At 43.7% G+C, this 18,929-nt stretch overlaps 1 protein-coding gene across 1 annotated transcript in view; it reads right to left on the reverse strand.

Moving 5' to 3' along the window:
* Positions 1-18,929, reverse strand: part of CFAP299 (cilia and flagella associated protein 299) — a 227,489-nt gene that overhangs the window by 23,139 nt on the left and 185,421 nt on the right. Inside the window, exon 5 of the mRNA XM_059826713.1 lies at positions 7,027-7,169. Within this exon, the coding sequence (XP_059682696.1) occupies positions 7,027-7,169 (143 nt within the window). The remainder of the gene's footprint in view (positions 1-7,026; positions 7,170-18,929) is intronic.

Genomic DNA, 18,929 nt, shown 5'->3' on the forward strand with positions numbered 1-18,929 from the left:
CAACTCCTCTCCCTCCACACGCTCATTCTTCGTAACCTAAATTTTAAATAAACAATGCAACTAATCATGGTGCACCGCTTTTTAACTTACGTGCTTCTCAACATTTTATGTGCAAACACTCTGTAATTAAAGCCCCAATCTAGGGTCCTTATTCAGTTTTCTTGCTTGTAAAAGCATGTAAATACATGCTTTAAGTGTTTCTCCAAATACGGAAGCAGTTAAGTGAATGCCTAATTAGGTTCCTTGTTTGGGACCTCACCCATTAGCTGTTATTGTTTCTAATATTATTAATTACACTGCAGCCATGCCAGGAAGCCCATTCTGGTGGGCACCTTAAAGGGGCCTTTAAGCTCGAGAGGGTTAGGCACATTCTCCACGCATGACATGCGGCTGGGTTTGCGGCACGCTGACTGGCAGATCTTACGCAAACAATGGGATGATTTAGAAAAGCTTGATAAAAACCAGCCCGACAGCACCAGCACATCTCTATTGTCAGCATTGCAAAGATTAATTCAGTATCATTTCTGGTACACATTAAGAGAGAACCGAGGCTGGTGGGAAGATATGCAGCTATCTGGTGAGGCAAGATATATAGGATTTGATCTCGTGGCCTGCAGAGCTCCCTTGGAATGAGTGAACGCACAGAAAGTACTGCAAAATTGCTCCCTTTATTTTCAGGGAATCGGCAAGAGGAGAAAGAGCTATTGTGTTTAGGTCCGACTACCTTACACGTCTGTCTGTGCATCATAACGCTGTCTTCACATGTAAACAGCATGAATCATTTCCGATTCTCAAACTGCACACAGAAGCTTCAACCCAAATCACATTCCAGACAAGCGCTTGGCCAATTTCTATTTTCCGAGAGGTTTTTCCTACTGTTCTGTTCTTTCTGGTGATAGTGCAACTGCACTAACAAGGAGGGCAAGATAGCCTTTCCCCTATGTTGCAATTTTTTCTCACCTAAGATTTTGGCGATCTGTAGTTTCCACTTCCCTATTTCAAATCAAATGTGTACTGTTAGTTTGTTCTAAGCTGTAAAAACCCAATCTTTCCTCTTAAGAGACTCCATCTTTCTTAGGCGATTGAAGGTTAAATTGGAAAAAAGAGAGAAATTAGAAGTGAAAAGTAGTATTTGCTGTATTTAAATATGAGCCAGATGTGGAAGCATACATCTCCAAATAAAACATTTACTGAGTTGGCCGCAATGGAAGTTTCTCCTCACACAAACGTAAAGTCTGAGTATACTCTCCTTTCTACCTACGCGTCTATCTGCCACTTGCCCTCCGTTGCCTTGCATACCTAAGCGGCGGTTAAGAATCACGCCCTGGACTTCTGCACTGCCACTCCTCCTATCAGCACAGTAGCATCACTTCATCTCCAAAAAATTTGAAGACCGTGACGAGAAATCCTGGATGCCCAACGCGACACAGCAACATGCCTAAGTAGCAACCTAACGGGCGACTGACTAAGCCATAAATACTACTGAAAGCAACAATAGTGTAGGTACTGAAAATCTTCACAAATCAGGCCACACTATTTGTGAGTTAGGACACCGAGTCTCATGTATGATGAATACCATTATACAAGGAAAGGACGCTGGAGTCACAGATAAAGAGCTAGAACAACTTTTCCTTTCCCCCCATATGGCTTTAGAAGGGCTCCAGCCCACACACCTGGAGTGACACCAGCCTTCACTGGCTTCATTCTCATCCGGGCTCCCTAGTGTCACACCCTTTGCCACCCACTTCCCCAAAGTCTCAACAGCAACTGGCTCGGTATTATAGGGATATTGGTCAACAAACACAGAATGCAGTTGTAACCAAAGACTAGATGGTTTTGTAAATATTTGTATGATGACAAACAACTGAAAAAAAACCCCGTATCTACTTTTTGTGAACTATAAAACAAAAGTATTGCCCTCGTCAAACTGTTTGAAACCAGTATCTCTTTTCTAAAAGATCCAACAAAGTTTACTCTATCAGTCACGGCAAAGTCCTTCCGAAATTGGAATGTTCAAGAGAGGTATTTTTTTCTGAACCGTGAATTCTTTCACACTGTAATATTACTAGCAGTATGGTAATCCCTGCAAATTAGGCAGTGGAGTCTGTCTAATCCTCTCCAAGACTGGCGGATTGCACATTTTGGAAACTCCAGATGTTTTTACCTTTTTCCTGAAATGAAGTTTGGACTTAACTTGTGGTCTATATCCACAGCATCCGATCATTAAAGACAGTAATGAGCTTCTCATTTGCAGGCATTCAACGCTACTGAGAAGCAGACTTCTCTTGCATCAGCTGGGGTAGCTGGAGAGCGACACGCCAAACGGACGATGAATGGCGTCCACAGATGTACACCAAGAGTGAGCTACCAAAGGATTTCCCTTTCAGAGCCAACTGAAGTAAACACACCACCACGGCAACTGGAGAAATGGCTAACTGTGGATCTTTCAACTCAAGGACAACCTCCTGTTATGTTTGCAAAAAAGCCCCTCCTGACCAACAAAACAGAAAACATCAAAACAAATAGAGCCTGTTCTCCTCTAACGCCCATTCAGCATCCTGCTCGACGAAAGCTGGATGGAGACCCACAAGAAGAGGTGTCATCAAGTACAAGCTCATGCTGCCTGTCACACGTGACTTGCTCCTACCTCTAGCCGCTGTAAGCAGTTAATTTACAGGCAGCCACAGAGCATGCCCTGGCTGGAGAGAAACCAGAGTCCAGAGACTTCGGGCTGGATTCTGGAATTACCACAACCCCTGCATGGGGGAACTGCTGCCTCACGGCTCCTGGGGCGCAGCTGGAGTTCGGTTCAGCTCCCGCAGCCTGCTCCTTGAGGGAGAAGAAGTTCTCTGCACATCTTCTGCCTGGCACGGTGGGACCGCCCGTGCCACAAAGCGTGAAAACGCGACTTCTTCCATCTAAGCTCTCGCCCGGGTAGGCGGGGGTAGGAGCAGCGCTCTTCTGCAAATTGCTCTCAAATCTGCAGGGTACGGCGTACAGCAGGGAAGGGAAAAGTTGCGTCATGCCCCACGCTTGGGAACGTATCGCTGGCCGTGATTTGGCCTACAGGTCTTTACAGATTAACAGATGGTATCTTAGAATATACCTGACAATAAAATGGGAGGGAATTCCAACCCCAGTTAATGAATGACTGCCAAATGCTGCGCCCACTTGCAGCCAAAACAGACCACAGCTGAACTACAAGAGGAGAAGGGCAGAAGCTGATGGGATGGTTCTTGCCAATAACAAAGAACAACATGCCGTGTCTGAAAGCACCCATGTGTCATGATGCACTTCTATCGCAGACGAGGTGCATCACTACAAAGCCCCGAATGCCGGACCTCCCATGCTCAGACTGATGCATGCCAGGGCCAAAACCAAACGAGTTTCACTGTTGATGAGATAAGCAAGTGATTTCAGACCATTAGTTCAGGGGAAAAATCTAGGACCCATGCTCTACAGTAAATGGCTCCTTACCTGGCTCTGGTTTAGAAAAGAATGTGCACACTACTAAGAAGAAATGAAAACACTGCAACCGCAAGCCAAGCGTGAGGATAAAACACTACAGCGTACAGTATCAAAAATACCATATCTAGCATGCTGCCACAGAAAACTAATGAAAAACCAGGGCAGGAGTTCACGGAACATTGAAATAGTACAATTCTACCGTAAGACGTTCATGTCATCCTCACTCACTAGGAGAGATGCTCAAAGTACGGCTGATCAGACACAAGGGAGCCCAAACTTCGTCTTTTGCTGTGTTTCTTCATTCAGAGAACTTTTTGGTATGGTTCCACAGAGTGAACATTCTCCATTTTCTTTGAACAAATTGTATTACACTTGTTTCTCATCAGATTACATAAATTAGCTGAGAGTGAATGGATTCAATTACAGTCCAGATTCCAGGCCTCTTAAGAACTTACTGCCTAACACATTCCTTTAATTTAATAAACCGGAACCAAATGAGGATTATGTCATATAAATAATACTCCCTCGGACAGGGCAATGCAATAAAATGGCAAAAATACTCAGAGGAACCACGTAGATCAAATACAAGAGCCTCTGATACTACCCGCTGGATTTGAAGTATGAACATCGCATTAACTTAATTGTACAGTATTTTTACTTTGTATTGTGAACAAGAATCTGATTCAGAGGGTACTTAAGACCAAGTTTAATATCTTCTGACAGCCTCAGACAGCTAAGGAAAAAATGTGTTACAGCTAAGTATGGATTTCCATATTTAAAAGATAATTTAATAGCTCTGCACAAGATACTAACCTCTCCTGCAAAATCCAAGATTTACAATGTGCCAAGGGACTAAGAGTTAATATAACCAAGAGTAAGAGCTTTGTAAAGCTCTGAGTGAGGCAGTTTCCCGAACTGACTTATTCTTAAAGAAGGCAGCATTTTGGAACAACTTCAGTGGATGTGATGACTTTTAGGAACGACCGCTTTTGACAGAAATACTCACCCAGTCTTTCAGGCTGAGAAGTAGATATGCCATCTATAGTCATTCTTATACCTGCCTAAACACTTAAGTATCCAGGGAAGAGAAATGTGATGGAAAGACTTACATTTGGAGCTCGACAAGAGATTCAAAGCTGAAGGCACAAGATTATACATACAGTCAAATTATGCCCATTCACAGACAGCATTCTTGATACGTTTTGAAGAAGCTGGGTAGAAAATAAAGAGGCAGAGGAGCAATGCTGCCAAGATGAGGGATGACCATTAAATGTACAATTACCTGTAAGAAAATTCTTTTTAGATTACTGAAGAATGGCTGAAGACAGTTTTGATGACAGCCTATGTAATTACAACTTGTCTAATCCTAAAGCTGTATTTAACCTGACATGCAACTACAAATACAGGATCCAAGCAGGTGAAGTTCAAATTTAAGACTCCAGGCAAGAAACAGGATATTTGTATCTACTCAGTAAAAAGGTTTTCAGGGGACATCAAAAGTCCTCTGCCAAGAAGTATCGTCAAATCAGTATAGTACTAGCCAAGTCTTTCTTCCTGGGCTTCTTCATACCTGTCTTCCACCTGTCCAATAACATTCTCAGTGTTAACCACGGGAGACACGGTGGGAATGAACCGCGCTGCTCCGAAGACACCTAACTGATGCAAAATGACGCGCTCGACAGCTCCAGTGGACCACAGAATACATAAACATGGTTAGAGATTTTCTGTGACGTGATGGCGCTTTTACGAAAAGCCAATTTGTACATGTGATGTATGAAGAACCACATCGTTTAATCATAAAGTGAAGGTTTTTTCTTTAGCCAGCGTACAATGTCCCAAGACTTCAGTATATATAGGCATAGTTATATATATATATATTTTATATATGTATATACACACACACGTGAGCCTCATTAACTACAGCGCATATATTCATACACATACAGAAATCAAACAAACTACCCTTCCTGGCACTAGTATGCTTTATCTGAACATCCCTTTATGTTCAGCTGGAACGTTCAAATGCAGTTGTGAATGGGTTACATTCTAGTTACACAACTCCATATGCAAGTAATGTTCTAGCCCCACCCCCCCCCTTTTTTTAAACAAAGAGGTAAAATGAAGTATCACCCTGAAGCTATATTCTACCACTAGAAAGAATGAACGTACTGAACTGTCCATGAAGTTTGCAGTATACCCTAGTTTTGACGCAAGGGAAGGAAGAAGAGCTTGAAACCTACATTAAATGAGACTTTTTCCACTCAGAATAAGCAGGACTAAGCACACCTACCGGATACAACAATGACATTTCTTATTGGATATGACAACTACTATTTAAAAGGCTTATTTACAAGTCACTAATAAAATCCTAATATGTAGAAAGGACATAATATGCAAAGAAGACACAACGTTACGTTTACTCCTGTTCTTAGTTCAGTCATGAACAGCAAATGTCTTCTTCATCCCTGTGATTTAGAAGCGTAAAAATCAGGATTTTTGCTTTCCAGCTCAGGCAGTGCCGATATTTCAGTATCTCTGCCTCGTGACTGACATCTGCTGTCCCGTGAACGAATAACACAAAACTGCCACCAGCCCACTTGTCCCCTCCAACACTCATGCCTGCTTTCTCGCTCTGTAACACATACCAGAATTTGACTGAACAGTATTTGCAGCAATATGCATTGCAGAAAACCACTCTCAGAAAATGGAAAAATTGGATTAACTCCTTTGTACTGGACACCTTTTTACCGGGAGACAGTAACTGCGCATGACAATGCAGCTATCTGTTGCCGGTTCTTACCTTTTAACATGAGGGAAGAGGAGACTCCTGTAATGATTCACACCACCAGCCCACTAAAATTTTTACCATTTCTTCCCCCGTGTCTACAGCACCTGCCTGCCATATCACATACTGCTTCAGTGCTAAGCGTGGTCCCAGGCCCCAGTCAGGCTGAAGCTCTGCTGCACCAAGCCTCTTCCACTTGGCCTTCACCAACGGAAGGGCACAAACATCTCTCGTAGGTAAATCTTTGGGCGCTCAGGCACAGGATGTATTCTAAGGAAAACACATTCTTCAGTGGAAATGCTCATTGATGATGTTGCTCATTATTCACAGGTAACACACCATCTTATTTGCCACCAGAAGACCTCTGCAGGCAGCCCGCTTTCAAACCAAAGCATCCTCCCACGGACTCTGTGGAGAGTACGCAAAGCTAGAGATGTTCTGGCAATTACTGACTGCAGCTATGTGACCTGGGGCATCTCCAGAAGCGTGCTCTTACTGATCAAAGCGTGTCGCTATTTACAGACTCCTCAGGGTAATGAGAGATGCAGAGGCAGGCAAAGGTTGTAATATCCTGGTTAAGTTTTATGCTCTGGACTAAATAAATCTGACAGGGACCCTTCTTAAAACTGTTCTCCGCAACTAATTCCCATCCATGGTGTTTGCCTTTCAGTGAGAAGCACTTTCATAAGCTATCTTGCTACTCAAACTCATTTAAATCTTTCTCTATATATTGCCTACATACAAATAAATGAAAACAAAGTCAAGATAAATACCTCAGATCAGTGTTCCGAGGAAAAAGTCTTTTCTTCCCACTGAAGCAGACTTCAAAATCATCTGTTGTCAGTCTGTGTGCATAGTCAATGTATGCAGACACCTCTTGGCAACGAGAATTTCGGTCCCGAATGAATATTATGGACTGGAAAACACAAAGGCGGCCACAAATGAAGAATATGAAACACACATACGTGCAGAGATTTCCGTACAAAAACGTATTTAGAGAGTATATAAACATTTTCAGCTTCACCTGGGCCAGGCTTCTGTTAGGAGTCAAGACGCTTAAATTATGGCATATTACGGCATATTCTTAACACAAGCTTGGCAGCATTGCAGTAAAAATAAATGCAAATGCAGCGTCACGCAACATGCCCTCATGTATTCCCCACGTTTCCTGCTGCCTCTTCGGAAGGGTTTTCCCACAGGTCCCGGCCCGTATTTGCCAGCCCCACGCACACAATCCTACAGCAGCCTAATGCCATTGGATGCCTATTTTTAAGCAATGGTGGTTTTGGCCATTTTACAACGCTACTGTCCGTGCGCTAATTACTAGACCAAAGTAGGAAGCGCGAGAATGTTATTTCATTTGGGATGTACCTCTACAGCCAAAGCAAAACTTAGTCAACTTAATATTCACAACAGATTTTTAGCTTTTCAGAAAGATGACGGACTGGAAACTGGTTACCATACACCTCTCTATTCCGTGCTATGACCAGAGAACAAGAGCAGACTTTGCCAGACCTCTCTCTTTCAAGACAACCCCTGTACTGTTTCATTCCTAACAGCTAATGAGTTCCAGAACAAAAATATGATAATTTAAGTACAAGGAAGCAAACAGCAAAACAGAATCTGTGCCGAGAAATAAAGCTGACTAAAGCAGGCTGGCTACAAGTAGAACAAATTACCCATATAGCTGTTGCACCTCCACGTGTCAGAGCTGAATTGAAGGTGGTATCGAGCATCTGGAGGCCAGCGGCACATTCAGCAGCGGTTCTGGCTGCAAGAGATTACTTTCTGCCTTAGGGCTGTAACACTGGAAGAACATCTCTGCTGCTGCCAAGATGCACGTCATGGACAAAGGCGCTGATGGGATGGCTTTCTACACCACTTGTTGCTGGGAAACCCTGCTTCCCACTTACTCTCTACTCCTTCTCTCTTCCTTGACCTTTTATTTGCTTTATTTTCCAACTGAACAGAGAATAGGTTGGTAGAAGGCAATTCTTTTTCACACACTACCACAACACAAAAAGAAAAAGATCTGTTGGGATGTGGACTTGCAAGACAGAATGGTTCTTGCATCCTGGGGTCCACATAAGAAAAATGAAACGCTGAGCGTAGAGCTTATTAGGTTGGTGAACTATAACAGTATTTGTTAGCTGTACACACGTTTGTTTTTACTCAGCTGAAATCAAGTGATACTTCTCTTCTGAATGGGGGGGAAATGGAAACAATACCACATGGAAGCCTTTCAAAAAAGATTTTTTATTTTAACAGCAGCACGTATGTAGAGTGTAATGGTTCATCTGGCAAGCCTTTGTTATTCTTGAGACATGTTTCCTTTTCCAATTTCACATTTAATTCCATCAAAACATGTGTTGCTCATTTTGCAATTTTGTACTATCAACACTGTTGGATGAGCCAGAATAATCTCCTGCAAACATCTAACCGTCTCGAAATGCACATCTCCCCCCTATCCCCAGGACCCCATTCTGAACAACCGATTTATGCGAGAGAGGAGAGCTAGGTAAGCGCAGACATGAGGCAATGAGAAAAATAAGCCTGTCCCCAGCACACAGCAAGGAAACTCTACACTCCACCCACACTTCGATACAAGACTAGGTGTATGTCACGCATCTGAAAAAAAGATTCATCGTCCTTCAGAAAAGATAGTTGTAAATGAACGCCGTGACTTGCACAGTATGATCCGATCATTTAAAAAAGCTAGCAGATGCTACAGTATTATTTGCAATGTTAAACAGAGGGCTGCCTTTCAAGACTCTTCTGCTTATAAAAATAATCTCCTAAAATTATGTTCACATATTATCAGCTATAAATCACCATGGAACTACAGGCAAGCATAGAGACTACCATCAAAACGGCTTTACGAACTCTAAGGGAGCAACCAGAATATCTAAACAAACATGTTCTACGTTAAAGCTACACTTTTGAGGCCTCCTCCTCAAAACTAAAGGCCTTTGATCCTTCTCATCTGTCAACATTTTTTCTCTTCTTTCCTCATCTGTGATTAATTTCTAACCACCTATAAGCATTCATTCATTAAACTACCAACCAGTTTGAATTTTCTTAACTTATTCTGAACTTTTTAATTGCGTCACACCTTTTTGCCCCTGAGACGACTTGTACAAATTTGCCCTCTTCCCTTCCAAAATGATTACGCTCCTGACTAAAAAGTAACTGAAAGAGAGAATAAAAATACCGTAAAACCCACGAACAGGAAAATCTTCTCCTAAAGGTCTCTTCATTACTCTTCTGATTCGTCTCTCACACAACAAGCACAGAGTTTGTGCTTTACACCCATCTGCGAGTTTTCAGGAACTTACTATATGGTGAAAAGTGAAAAAACCTTCAATTTAAGAGGGGGTTTGAAAGGTACGCTTACATATAGCTTTTGGGCCTAACAACTGAGCCTATTTACAACTGGGATAAACTGACTTATAATTACTACAATAGAACAGAGTGGTTCATTTGCAAGGGACCTACAACAATCATCTAGCAACATGGAGCTCCTTTTCCCTCTCTTCTGGTCAGATGCTAGAGAAGGGAGATGCAGTATTTATAGGGGATAAATATAAATCTCTCCATATATTTACATTTATGTATTATATATTTATAAATATATAAATCTCTCCACGGGGGAGAAGCTGAGGTGGTGGGTAAAGTTCAAGATCAGGAAACTGTCACGTGGAACAGAATAGGATCCTACATCTCCCTGCTTATCTTTCTCGCTTCCACCTCCAGCGATATGTTTTTACAGTAGACAAATACTGTGGGATGCTAATGCTCTGATTATTCCAAAATAATTTGCATCTGCTGCTTCCTATAGACAAAAGCATAACATTTTTAAGGAGCTGCACTTGGCTATACTACATATGGGGACACTTTCTTCAGGAGCACATGTACGTGATCCTTGGAAAAGACTAATACCAACCTGTCATACTTCAAACCAGATTAAAGAAACCGAGCAAACCACTGTGAATAAGCAATTTACCCAGACTTTTACTGATCTTCTTAACTACAGGGAATATTTGTACAATTCTATTACTATCACTGTTTGCTTTGTAATATGCAGCCCTGCGAGAGCATTCCAGTAAGTGTGTTTCGCCCACCCAGCGATCACCAAAATAAACTAAAAATTTGCACTGACTTCCCCCAGCTCAAAACCGAGTCGTACGCTGTCAGTTAGAAACATTTGAAGTAGGCCACTTAGATAGCGACGAACATGGGAAGAAGATCAACTTTGGAGTACTTCCAGCACAGGTAGAAACTCGATGCACTAAGGCGTTTGATTTTGAGTTCAATGCTCGTATTTATTTTTTTTCCCCAAATACTAGAGGTTCAGTTAATTTGGATAATATTTTGAGAATTTTTCTGGACCAAACCTAAACTACAAAACTTTTGCAAGTTGGACTCTATGGTACACACTGCTGCCTATAAATCCATATACTGACAAATATTGTATGTACTGAGTGGGCCTTCTTGTTCGCAGCACACGCCCAATCGATCATGAAGATCCAATCCAGCCTCCTGCACGCACTTCTAATTTGAACAGCAACCTCAGGGCGGTTTCATCCAGCTCAATCAAAGCAATGAAACAAAAGCGCGTGATCTTCGTGTTGTGCTCCAAATCCACGGAAGACAAAAAGGAAAGCCAGAAAAGCTGTTCAGGCAGTAAAAATACAAATACAGCCTTCCTTCGGCCATCATTTGTAAACACTACAGACTCGATTCTCACATATACTAATGGCATTATATACGGCTGATGGAGTACAAAAGGATTTTAGGAGAGGCACAAATTACATTTATCTCCTGCTTACAGTTTGCTTAAACATCACTAGCGTTAGGCCGGGTAAGAGTCCGGCCCATAACTGGGCGGATTTGGGTATTGGGTTTTCCCAGGTTTTGAAGCATGTTCTTCAAGCTGTGCTTCAAAAGCTACTGAAATCATCTGCTTAAAAGGCAGGACTGTGCAACCATGAAGGCCTTCCACCTTTATCTTTAAAGGAAACAACTATTCTGTGCACAATTTCCAGACGACAAAGTATTGTCTGTGTTGGGGTCTAGTTCCATTTGTGAACTTTTAAGTTTAAGAAAGCCCAACCAAACACCACCTGCCAATGATTCACTCATATATATGTTACTTCATACATTGAAACGTTTTCCTTAAAACTGGTTTTGATTCCCAACAAGACCTTACCACGGACACCTAAGTGCCAGGACTTGCCCATCATGTGGGGCGTGTTTGTATGCATCGTGAGACAGGTTCAACGTTCATCCAATACAGAAGACCTGCTTCCACTGACACTGGTGAGCGCTGATCAGACTTGCTGGGTTGGAGGAGAATTTCCTTGCATTTTTTCCTATTTTGTTAACATTAACAGAAAGAAATCCATTCCTCACATTAAGCTAAATCTGGCTCTTTGAAATATTCCACACCTGAAGAATCATTTCGCTCTGGTTAGAGCGCTAGGGTGGAACCAAGGGACCTGCCAAACACATCACACTTCCGTGCCCCACTCTTCTCTTGGAGGAATTGGTGAGTATCTGCCCTGCACTGCCATACTGCGGGGTTAGTCCGACCTGTGATCTTAGTCTGCTGCTGAGTAATGCTGCTTATGAAAGAAAAGCTATTGATACAGATAAGCCTTCCAAGAGAGACCTCAAATTCGTGATAATTACCCGCGTACCAGAAGGCTGTCTTCATGTTTTCATAAGGTGATGCTGCAAACGAGCTCCCCAGAGCTCAGGCCTTTTTCCTGCGCTAGCAAAGCGTACAGTGAGGGCCAACATCGTTTGTAAGACCAATTAATATCCCTGGGAGGGGAAATAAAACAGGTACTTATTAGGGATTAAAAGGTATGGGCATCAATTATCTTACAAAAACTTTTAGCTCTCCCGAAACCCTTGCCTCTCCTCTATCCTTAGAGCAGAACATGGCTACTCTGAAAGAAAACGTTTTAATACAGGCTTTTCTTTCAGCACCTCCTCAGCACAGTTTATGGGCACATGCTACGCACTAATTACAGCCAGTTTTTAACTGCATCCAAGGGCTTTGCTGGACTGGGACCTACAAGATGGCAAATGAAGTGGAGTGTGCCATGATTCAGCTTTCTTTGAAATTATTACGACGCAGACATGTGCAAGTGCACCGTAGCTGAGGAGAGAGAATATATGGGAATATAAAGAGACCAGCCCTGCTGTCTTATGAAACAGTCTCGTAATGCGAGTCCTTTAATAGCATGCCAAACTGAGAGCAGATGACAGGAAAGTAAAGACAGACAATATTTAGGAGCCAATTACTAATTCACTGAGGAAGCTCTTTTCATGTGGACAATACCACAGGTGGGGACTCAGGGGAACAAGCACAATTAGGCTGAAAGGGACAGGCGTAAAATACATTACCAGTCGAAATATATTTTTAATGAGTAGCAATTTATTTTTGTTGCATAGCGTTTGGCCTTATTTGCCACCTGCAGATCACGTTACAGCTAATAGAAATACCAGTGGACAACAGTAGTCAGAGAAAGGGCCTCACCTCTGTATCTTTAAAACAGATGCTATTACGATTTCTGCTTTGCAAGTAGGAATGAATTGCTGACCTGTTCTTTTGGCTAGCTGGGAGTGAAAATAGCGTAAAACGTAGGCTTTCAGGCTGGGATTTTACCTTCTGCGCAATGTGATTTTGGGTGAAGGGGGTGGGGTACAGCAGAAATACGTTGTCCTTCTAGTAGAGAGACTGGACCACCACTAAAGCAAGCCTAGAACGCGCTCTGGGCACATTCCCAGATTTTCGTGTGGAAATACCATTCTCTACTTTATGCTAACTTTGAAATGTTTCTAAAACTTGTAGCATGCTTGAGATTACTTCAGTGTCCTTCTCCTATGCTCAAAAACGGCAAGCCGGCTTTCGGGAAACACGCATCTTTTACCTGCCTATTACTGTACAAAAGAAGAAAAAACAAGGACTTTGCGAGTAAGCACAGGATCACAGCAGCCTATAGCCTGCTTTCTTCTCACCTATCCAAAATAAGCAGGACGTGGTCTAAAGGTAAATGCAAATTTGAAAAAAAAAAAAAAGAGAAGAGATCCTTTCCTTCCACACGCTCACACAAATGTAAAATTTATGTTTGCCTTGGCTTTTTTTCCTCACTTAAAGCATCTTCAAGCTCTGACCATACAACTTAGATAGCATCTCTACACGCTTTGCTTGTTTAGCACCTAAACGCCAGATTCCAGCCCCAGAGAGCACTGCCTGGTGCAAAGCTGGGACACCAGAGCACGCAGAAGTACTCTGAGTATTTTATTTAGTTAGCAGAAGCACAGAGACAAAGACCGTGCTGTAACGTAAAGCAATACGTGCTGTACTTTGTACCAAATGGTAGAACTCTTCTGTGGTTCACAAAGACCTAGTTCCTGCTGGTGCTGCAGGAACCGCACCGAGAGCAGCCCACACAGCTGATAGAATTACTACTCCAGGCCCAACACCTCAGCTGTCAGCGCATAGCTTTCACAGGGATAAGAAGACGACTGCCGTGCTGAAGGACTTCAGGCTTTTGTTAAGACCATCTGTATTCTGTGCATTTGTGTGCTGGACAAAGGCCATCAGATGCAGCATTCAGGGGTCGTTTTCGAGGCACCTCAGAAAGATCCCGAGAGCAAGGCTGCTCTCACCAGCCAGGTACTCATGTCTAGATTCAACCCTAGCTCTGCTGCGCACAGCCTGCACCTTCCCACCCAAACACCTGCGCAGTTTGAGGATGTAAGAAAAGCAGCCCACTCGTTACGACAATTTAAATAAGCAACCGAAACACAGAAAATGTGTTTCTCTGTCACTGGGGCCAAATTCTTCGACCGTGAGTGCGCACTGTTTCCATCGGTCCAGCCGGGCACCTTCACGCTCATGCCCCGAGAGCAGCCCCTGACTCTTCAGACTGCAGAGCCTTGGCTCACACGGGGAGGTAGCCCCTTGCTGAGCTCCAGCCCCTGGCCAGCACAGCAGCACCGCAGAGCAGCCGGCGGAAGCGCAGCCCAGCAGCTGCGCTGCCCGCAGTGACGGCCCTCGGGCCTGGCCGCATGGCACTGCTCCGCAGCAGCAGCTGGGGCGTCAGTCACTGGTCCTCAGCAGAGTTTGCCATGGTTAGCAGTCCCCTGGGTTCCCCTGGTGTGGTTCTGAGCGTATTTCAGAAACACAGGCACCGAGACACATGCACACACAATAACCTAACCAAGCTTTTTTGAACCTGGGAAGCAGCGTTTGTGGGAAAGAATGGCTGGCCAAGAAGCAGACGTTCTAGCGTTCAACTCTACAGGGGAAAAAAAAAAAAAAGAAAAAAGGTTACCCTTCAGAAGAAGAAATGTTTGCTATGTGTGTGAAACATGTGCTTCCCAGTCCCTTACTGTTAAGTGTTCAGCAGCTGCTCCAACTGGAAGAAGCTCTGTGGACTGTGAATTTGCTTATCTATGTAAACAGGGTGTTGTCTCAGTTTGAAAACAATATTCTGGCTGAGAACAGCCTGCTGAGAGTGTGAGTTTAGATTAATTCTGTTAGCATTAAAGGAGCTTATTGAAAACAGAAATGCACACAGAACCTAAAATTTGCTGAAACAGACATAAGAAGTCAGTGTTAGCAGCGAGAAGGTAGCCACAGCCTTTGGGTTCAGCTAACATGGAACAAGGCACGTTTTCCTGGCAGAGGAGCATTTGCTCTCCGGGTCAATGAGGGATAGTTACTGCAGGTGATCCTCTGAGCAGAATGAAGAGATGCAAGGAAGAAAGAAGCAGAAGTATGAAGGCAGTTGTCTCTATTTAAGGGGGGGGGGGGGGGGGGAACACAACAAGAAAGAAAAGGAAAAAAAAAAAAGAAAAGCCAGTGCAGGACTCCTCACCCCACCTGAATTTAAGTGTAGGACTAGGGAAAGGCAGGTTGTTTTCTAATTAAGACCTATCAAAAAAAGAGAACTGCAGGCTCTTCCTGAGTCTTTTTGGAAGCAAGCTTTTCTCTAAAGCTACTGAAGAACTACAAGCCTTCTAGTAAATTCAAAAACACAAAGCCAAACCCAAAAACCACCTCAGTACATGAAGAGAGAAAGCTGAGGGAAGAATACCCAAGAAAGCACAGAAGAGCTGCCATCTCAGCCTGTTCACGCTCGCTCGAACAAACAAAATCTTTCTGAACAGCATTCTCCACTAAGGTGCTGGCTAAGAGCGACTCCACTGAACCTGCCGTGTGCCACAGCGGGAAATCGTGTAGCACCTTGTCATGACTGCCGTGATGCCTAAGAGGTGAAAGGAACAACACGGGGTTTCGAGCTGCTTGGGACAGGATGACACTTCATGCCTGCCTCAGAAACTGAGGTCCTGCGTGCTTCTTCCAAACCCCTCCACCAAGCCCCAGCCCACAGTTTTTCCGTGGTGTCCAGCCGAGAAGCAGGATGAAGGATTTGGGGGATGCGGGGCCAGTGCAGCTCCCTGTTGCGGGGAGACCAGGGAAAAAGCACAGGCTGAGTACGTACTCCAAAGCTACAGCCACAGATGGCCTTGCACGGAAGACATCTGGAAAGAGAGACTTTAAGGAACAGGGAAAATGTCACAAAAAAGATCCTTTGTCGATCAGACCCTTCCATGACATTTCATTCCTTTAAAATAGCAACTTTGAAACTTATTTTGGTAAACAAACTGCCTTGCAGGAAAGTCTCTAGTTAAATATTCTGAAATTCCCTGTTGGTTTCACCATTTTCTCAGTATTTGCCCCACTGCTGAGCTCTGTTTGAGCTCTGCTTGTATTCAACTTTCATCAGTTCCTGTTTTCCTCAGCTAAATGCCTTTTTTTTTTTTTTTGGCATTTCAGTGCCAACATTAGTTTAGCACTGAAACAAACCAGAAGGAAAAAAGCACCATGAGCTTCTCCTCTCATTTTACTTCGAATACATGAGCTCAGAGTGTGTTTGATAGCCACATATTTCACTGTCAGTAGCAAGTCAGTGCTTCTTGCATGTCAACAAATATATATATATATATATTCCAAATCATCATTACAGTTGATGCTCTATCATAATAGTAACTTTGATATGAGATGTCAAGCATCCCTAGCAGGAAAAAACAGTCTCAACTCAGGAATCACTGGAAGGAAAGCTGACTGACTTATATTCTCCAAGTCTTCTTGAAGACGTGTGAGAAAAAGCGTCCTTATTCCTGTGCCTGAAGGAAAGTCAGACAGAAATCCTCCTGAGCATGCAGTGACAGCAGTCAGTGAACTCCACCAGCCTCCACTGTTCCAGCCCCTCTGCGCTGCAGGGGCCCGAGGGGCCGAGGAGATGTTATTAGGAGACGAGGCTGTGCAGGACCCCGTCAAAAGCCGCAGCAAGAGCTAGAGAGGCTGAGATAACCCCGTTACACACAGGCGACAGGTTTGGCAAGGGCCCGGGGGCTACTTGTTTTTGACACCGAGGCCAATTTCTGCAGCTTGTACGTGAATAGCAATAGCCAAGTCTGGCTAAATGAGGCAGGAAAGGCATCTTTCCTGGATCAAGACTACCATTACTTTACACCAGAGAAATGATCTTGTTCTGTACCCTGTCTATACAAAAACCCAGAGAACTGTACGCTAAGTGCATCCTACCAAGTCTTTACAAGCTCCAGTCCTATGGTCCCTCCATAACAAGGACACACCAAGGCAAAACACCACTCGTTAAAGGGGATTTGCTGGCTGATGGTAAAGGCAGTGCTCTGATCCTGGGAAAGCTCTGTCCTGGGGCGACAAAACCAGAAAACTGGCAGACTGAAGTCCACCAAAATCTGTTCCTGTCCCTGAAGGGACCGACAATAGGTGTCTGGGAAAATACAGAACAACAGGGCAGGTGTGTAACACTGCTTCCCCAATGCAGTATCCTAACCCCACCAACCTGCAGCTCAAGCATTTCCTAAACCAGGGGATTTTAAAACTAGTCTATTAGGTTTTTTGATTAACTCTTCCCTGTGAGCTGAAGAATGTGTTGTGTGTCAGACAACAGAAGCTATTGCAAGCGTAGCTGAACATACGGTCAAGTTCCAAGTTTGCAAAAGTAAATACAGGTTTGCCACTCACACATGGTACCGTAAGACGTGCAGAAAGAAATGCAGACATTCAAGTCACTTTCCTAGCCAATTCACTGAAAACTTACATTTCTATTTATCCTGCTAAATCGTGTAAAAGCTGTGTAATTATTAGACAGGTAAACCATTAGATAATCTAGCAAAAGATTTCAGCCTGGAAAGTATGTGAGAAGAAATGCAGCCTTTTTTTTCCAACAATCTCAACTTTCAAAAGCCCATAAACATTGCTTAAGGGTTTTGGGGTGTGGTGTTTTGTTTTTTTTTTTTTCTCAATTTGCGCTCCTGCCCCTGCTCCATCAGAAGGGCATCAAATTATTTTCCCTGGCAAACACCAAATTTATGAATAAATAAGTAGTGAGGCATGAGAAACTAGAATAATAAGGGTATGCCTTAAAGTCAGCGAAAGGGACTGCCCAAACATTGTACCAACTGGATTTCCACGGAGGAGCCTGCCCCCAAGACAACAGCAGCGCTGCACAGAGGGCTCCTGTATTCTCATCGTGGTCATCCTTGTTCTTCCTCTGACGGCAAGGAAAAAAAAAAAAAGGAAAACAACCACCCATGTATCTTCTATGAATTGGCCAAGAAACCTTTCAGGGCCCCAGACCTGTCCTGCTTGACTTTCTCTCAACCGCATGTGTCTGGGCAGACACCCAGCCAGAAGAAGTCTCCCCGTGGCGCCCAGCCCCGCGGGTCCTGCGGGATGAACAATCCCCCAGTGTTCAGCGTGCTGCAGGTGTCTCGGGGTGTCAGCTGCCTGCTATTTATTATTGCTTTGCTATTTATTAACGGTACAGGGAGGCAGGCCAGGCCATCACTAACAACTCTGTGCAAATGGGTCAGGGAAAGGAAAATAAAGCCTGTGCAGCGGGAACCTTTAGGGGCTGGGGTTTTGCTGGCAAGGCCTGGCCTCGTTCCTCTTTAGGTGCTACTTAAAAATTGCTACTTGTTTGACTTGGAAATGACTTCACGTAGCTGGGGCCGCGCGAGACATGCGTCGCAGGGAAACCAGCTGGAGGCAGGTGTGCTGCTTTTTTATTTCAAGTCGTACCAGAGGAACACTTCCTCTGCCCGGTTCTGAGGGGATTTCTTTTTAGAAGTCTGTTTATATAATTTGTTTTCCAGTGGAGAAAAATTACTGTAAAAATAGTAAAGGATTCATTTGCATGTCTTTGAACTTGAGGGGAGTTGGTTTTTTGGGGGGTTTTTTTGCTTTCTTTTGACAGAAAAAAAACCAAGAGAAAAGACCTCTTACAATTATATGGAAAAAATATAAGCAAATAACTTTTTAAATTCCAAATCTTTTCCTATTTTCCACTGACCTAAGAGTAAAACATGATCCGTGCCGCCCCTTTGGTGCAGATAACGGTTGCAGAACCTCTTGCAGTTACATTTTTTCTTGGGGGGATTATAAAACAGGACTCACATGTAGCTTTGGGATTAGACGAATAGCTCAACTTCAGCAAACCAGATGTCTCCAAAGCCGCTGTTGAAGACATGGCCGAGGGAGCGTGCTGGCAATGTGAACAGAGCGCAGGCATGCTGGTCGCAGGCCTGGGGACTGCAGCTGAGG

Source organism: Gavia stellata, chromosome 19, assembly GCF_030936135.1.
Source record: "Gavia stellata isolate bGavSte3 chromosome 19, bGavSte3.hap2, whole genome shotgun sequence".
NCBI lineage: Eukaryota > Metazoa > Chordata > Aves > Gaviiformes > Gaviidae > Gavia > Gavia stellata.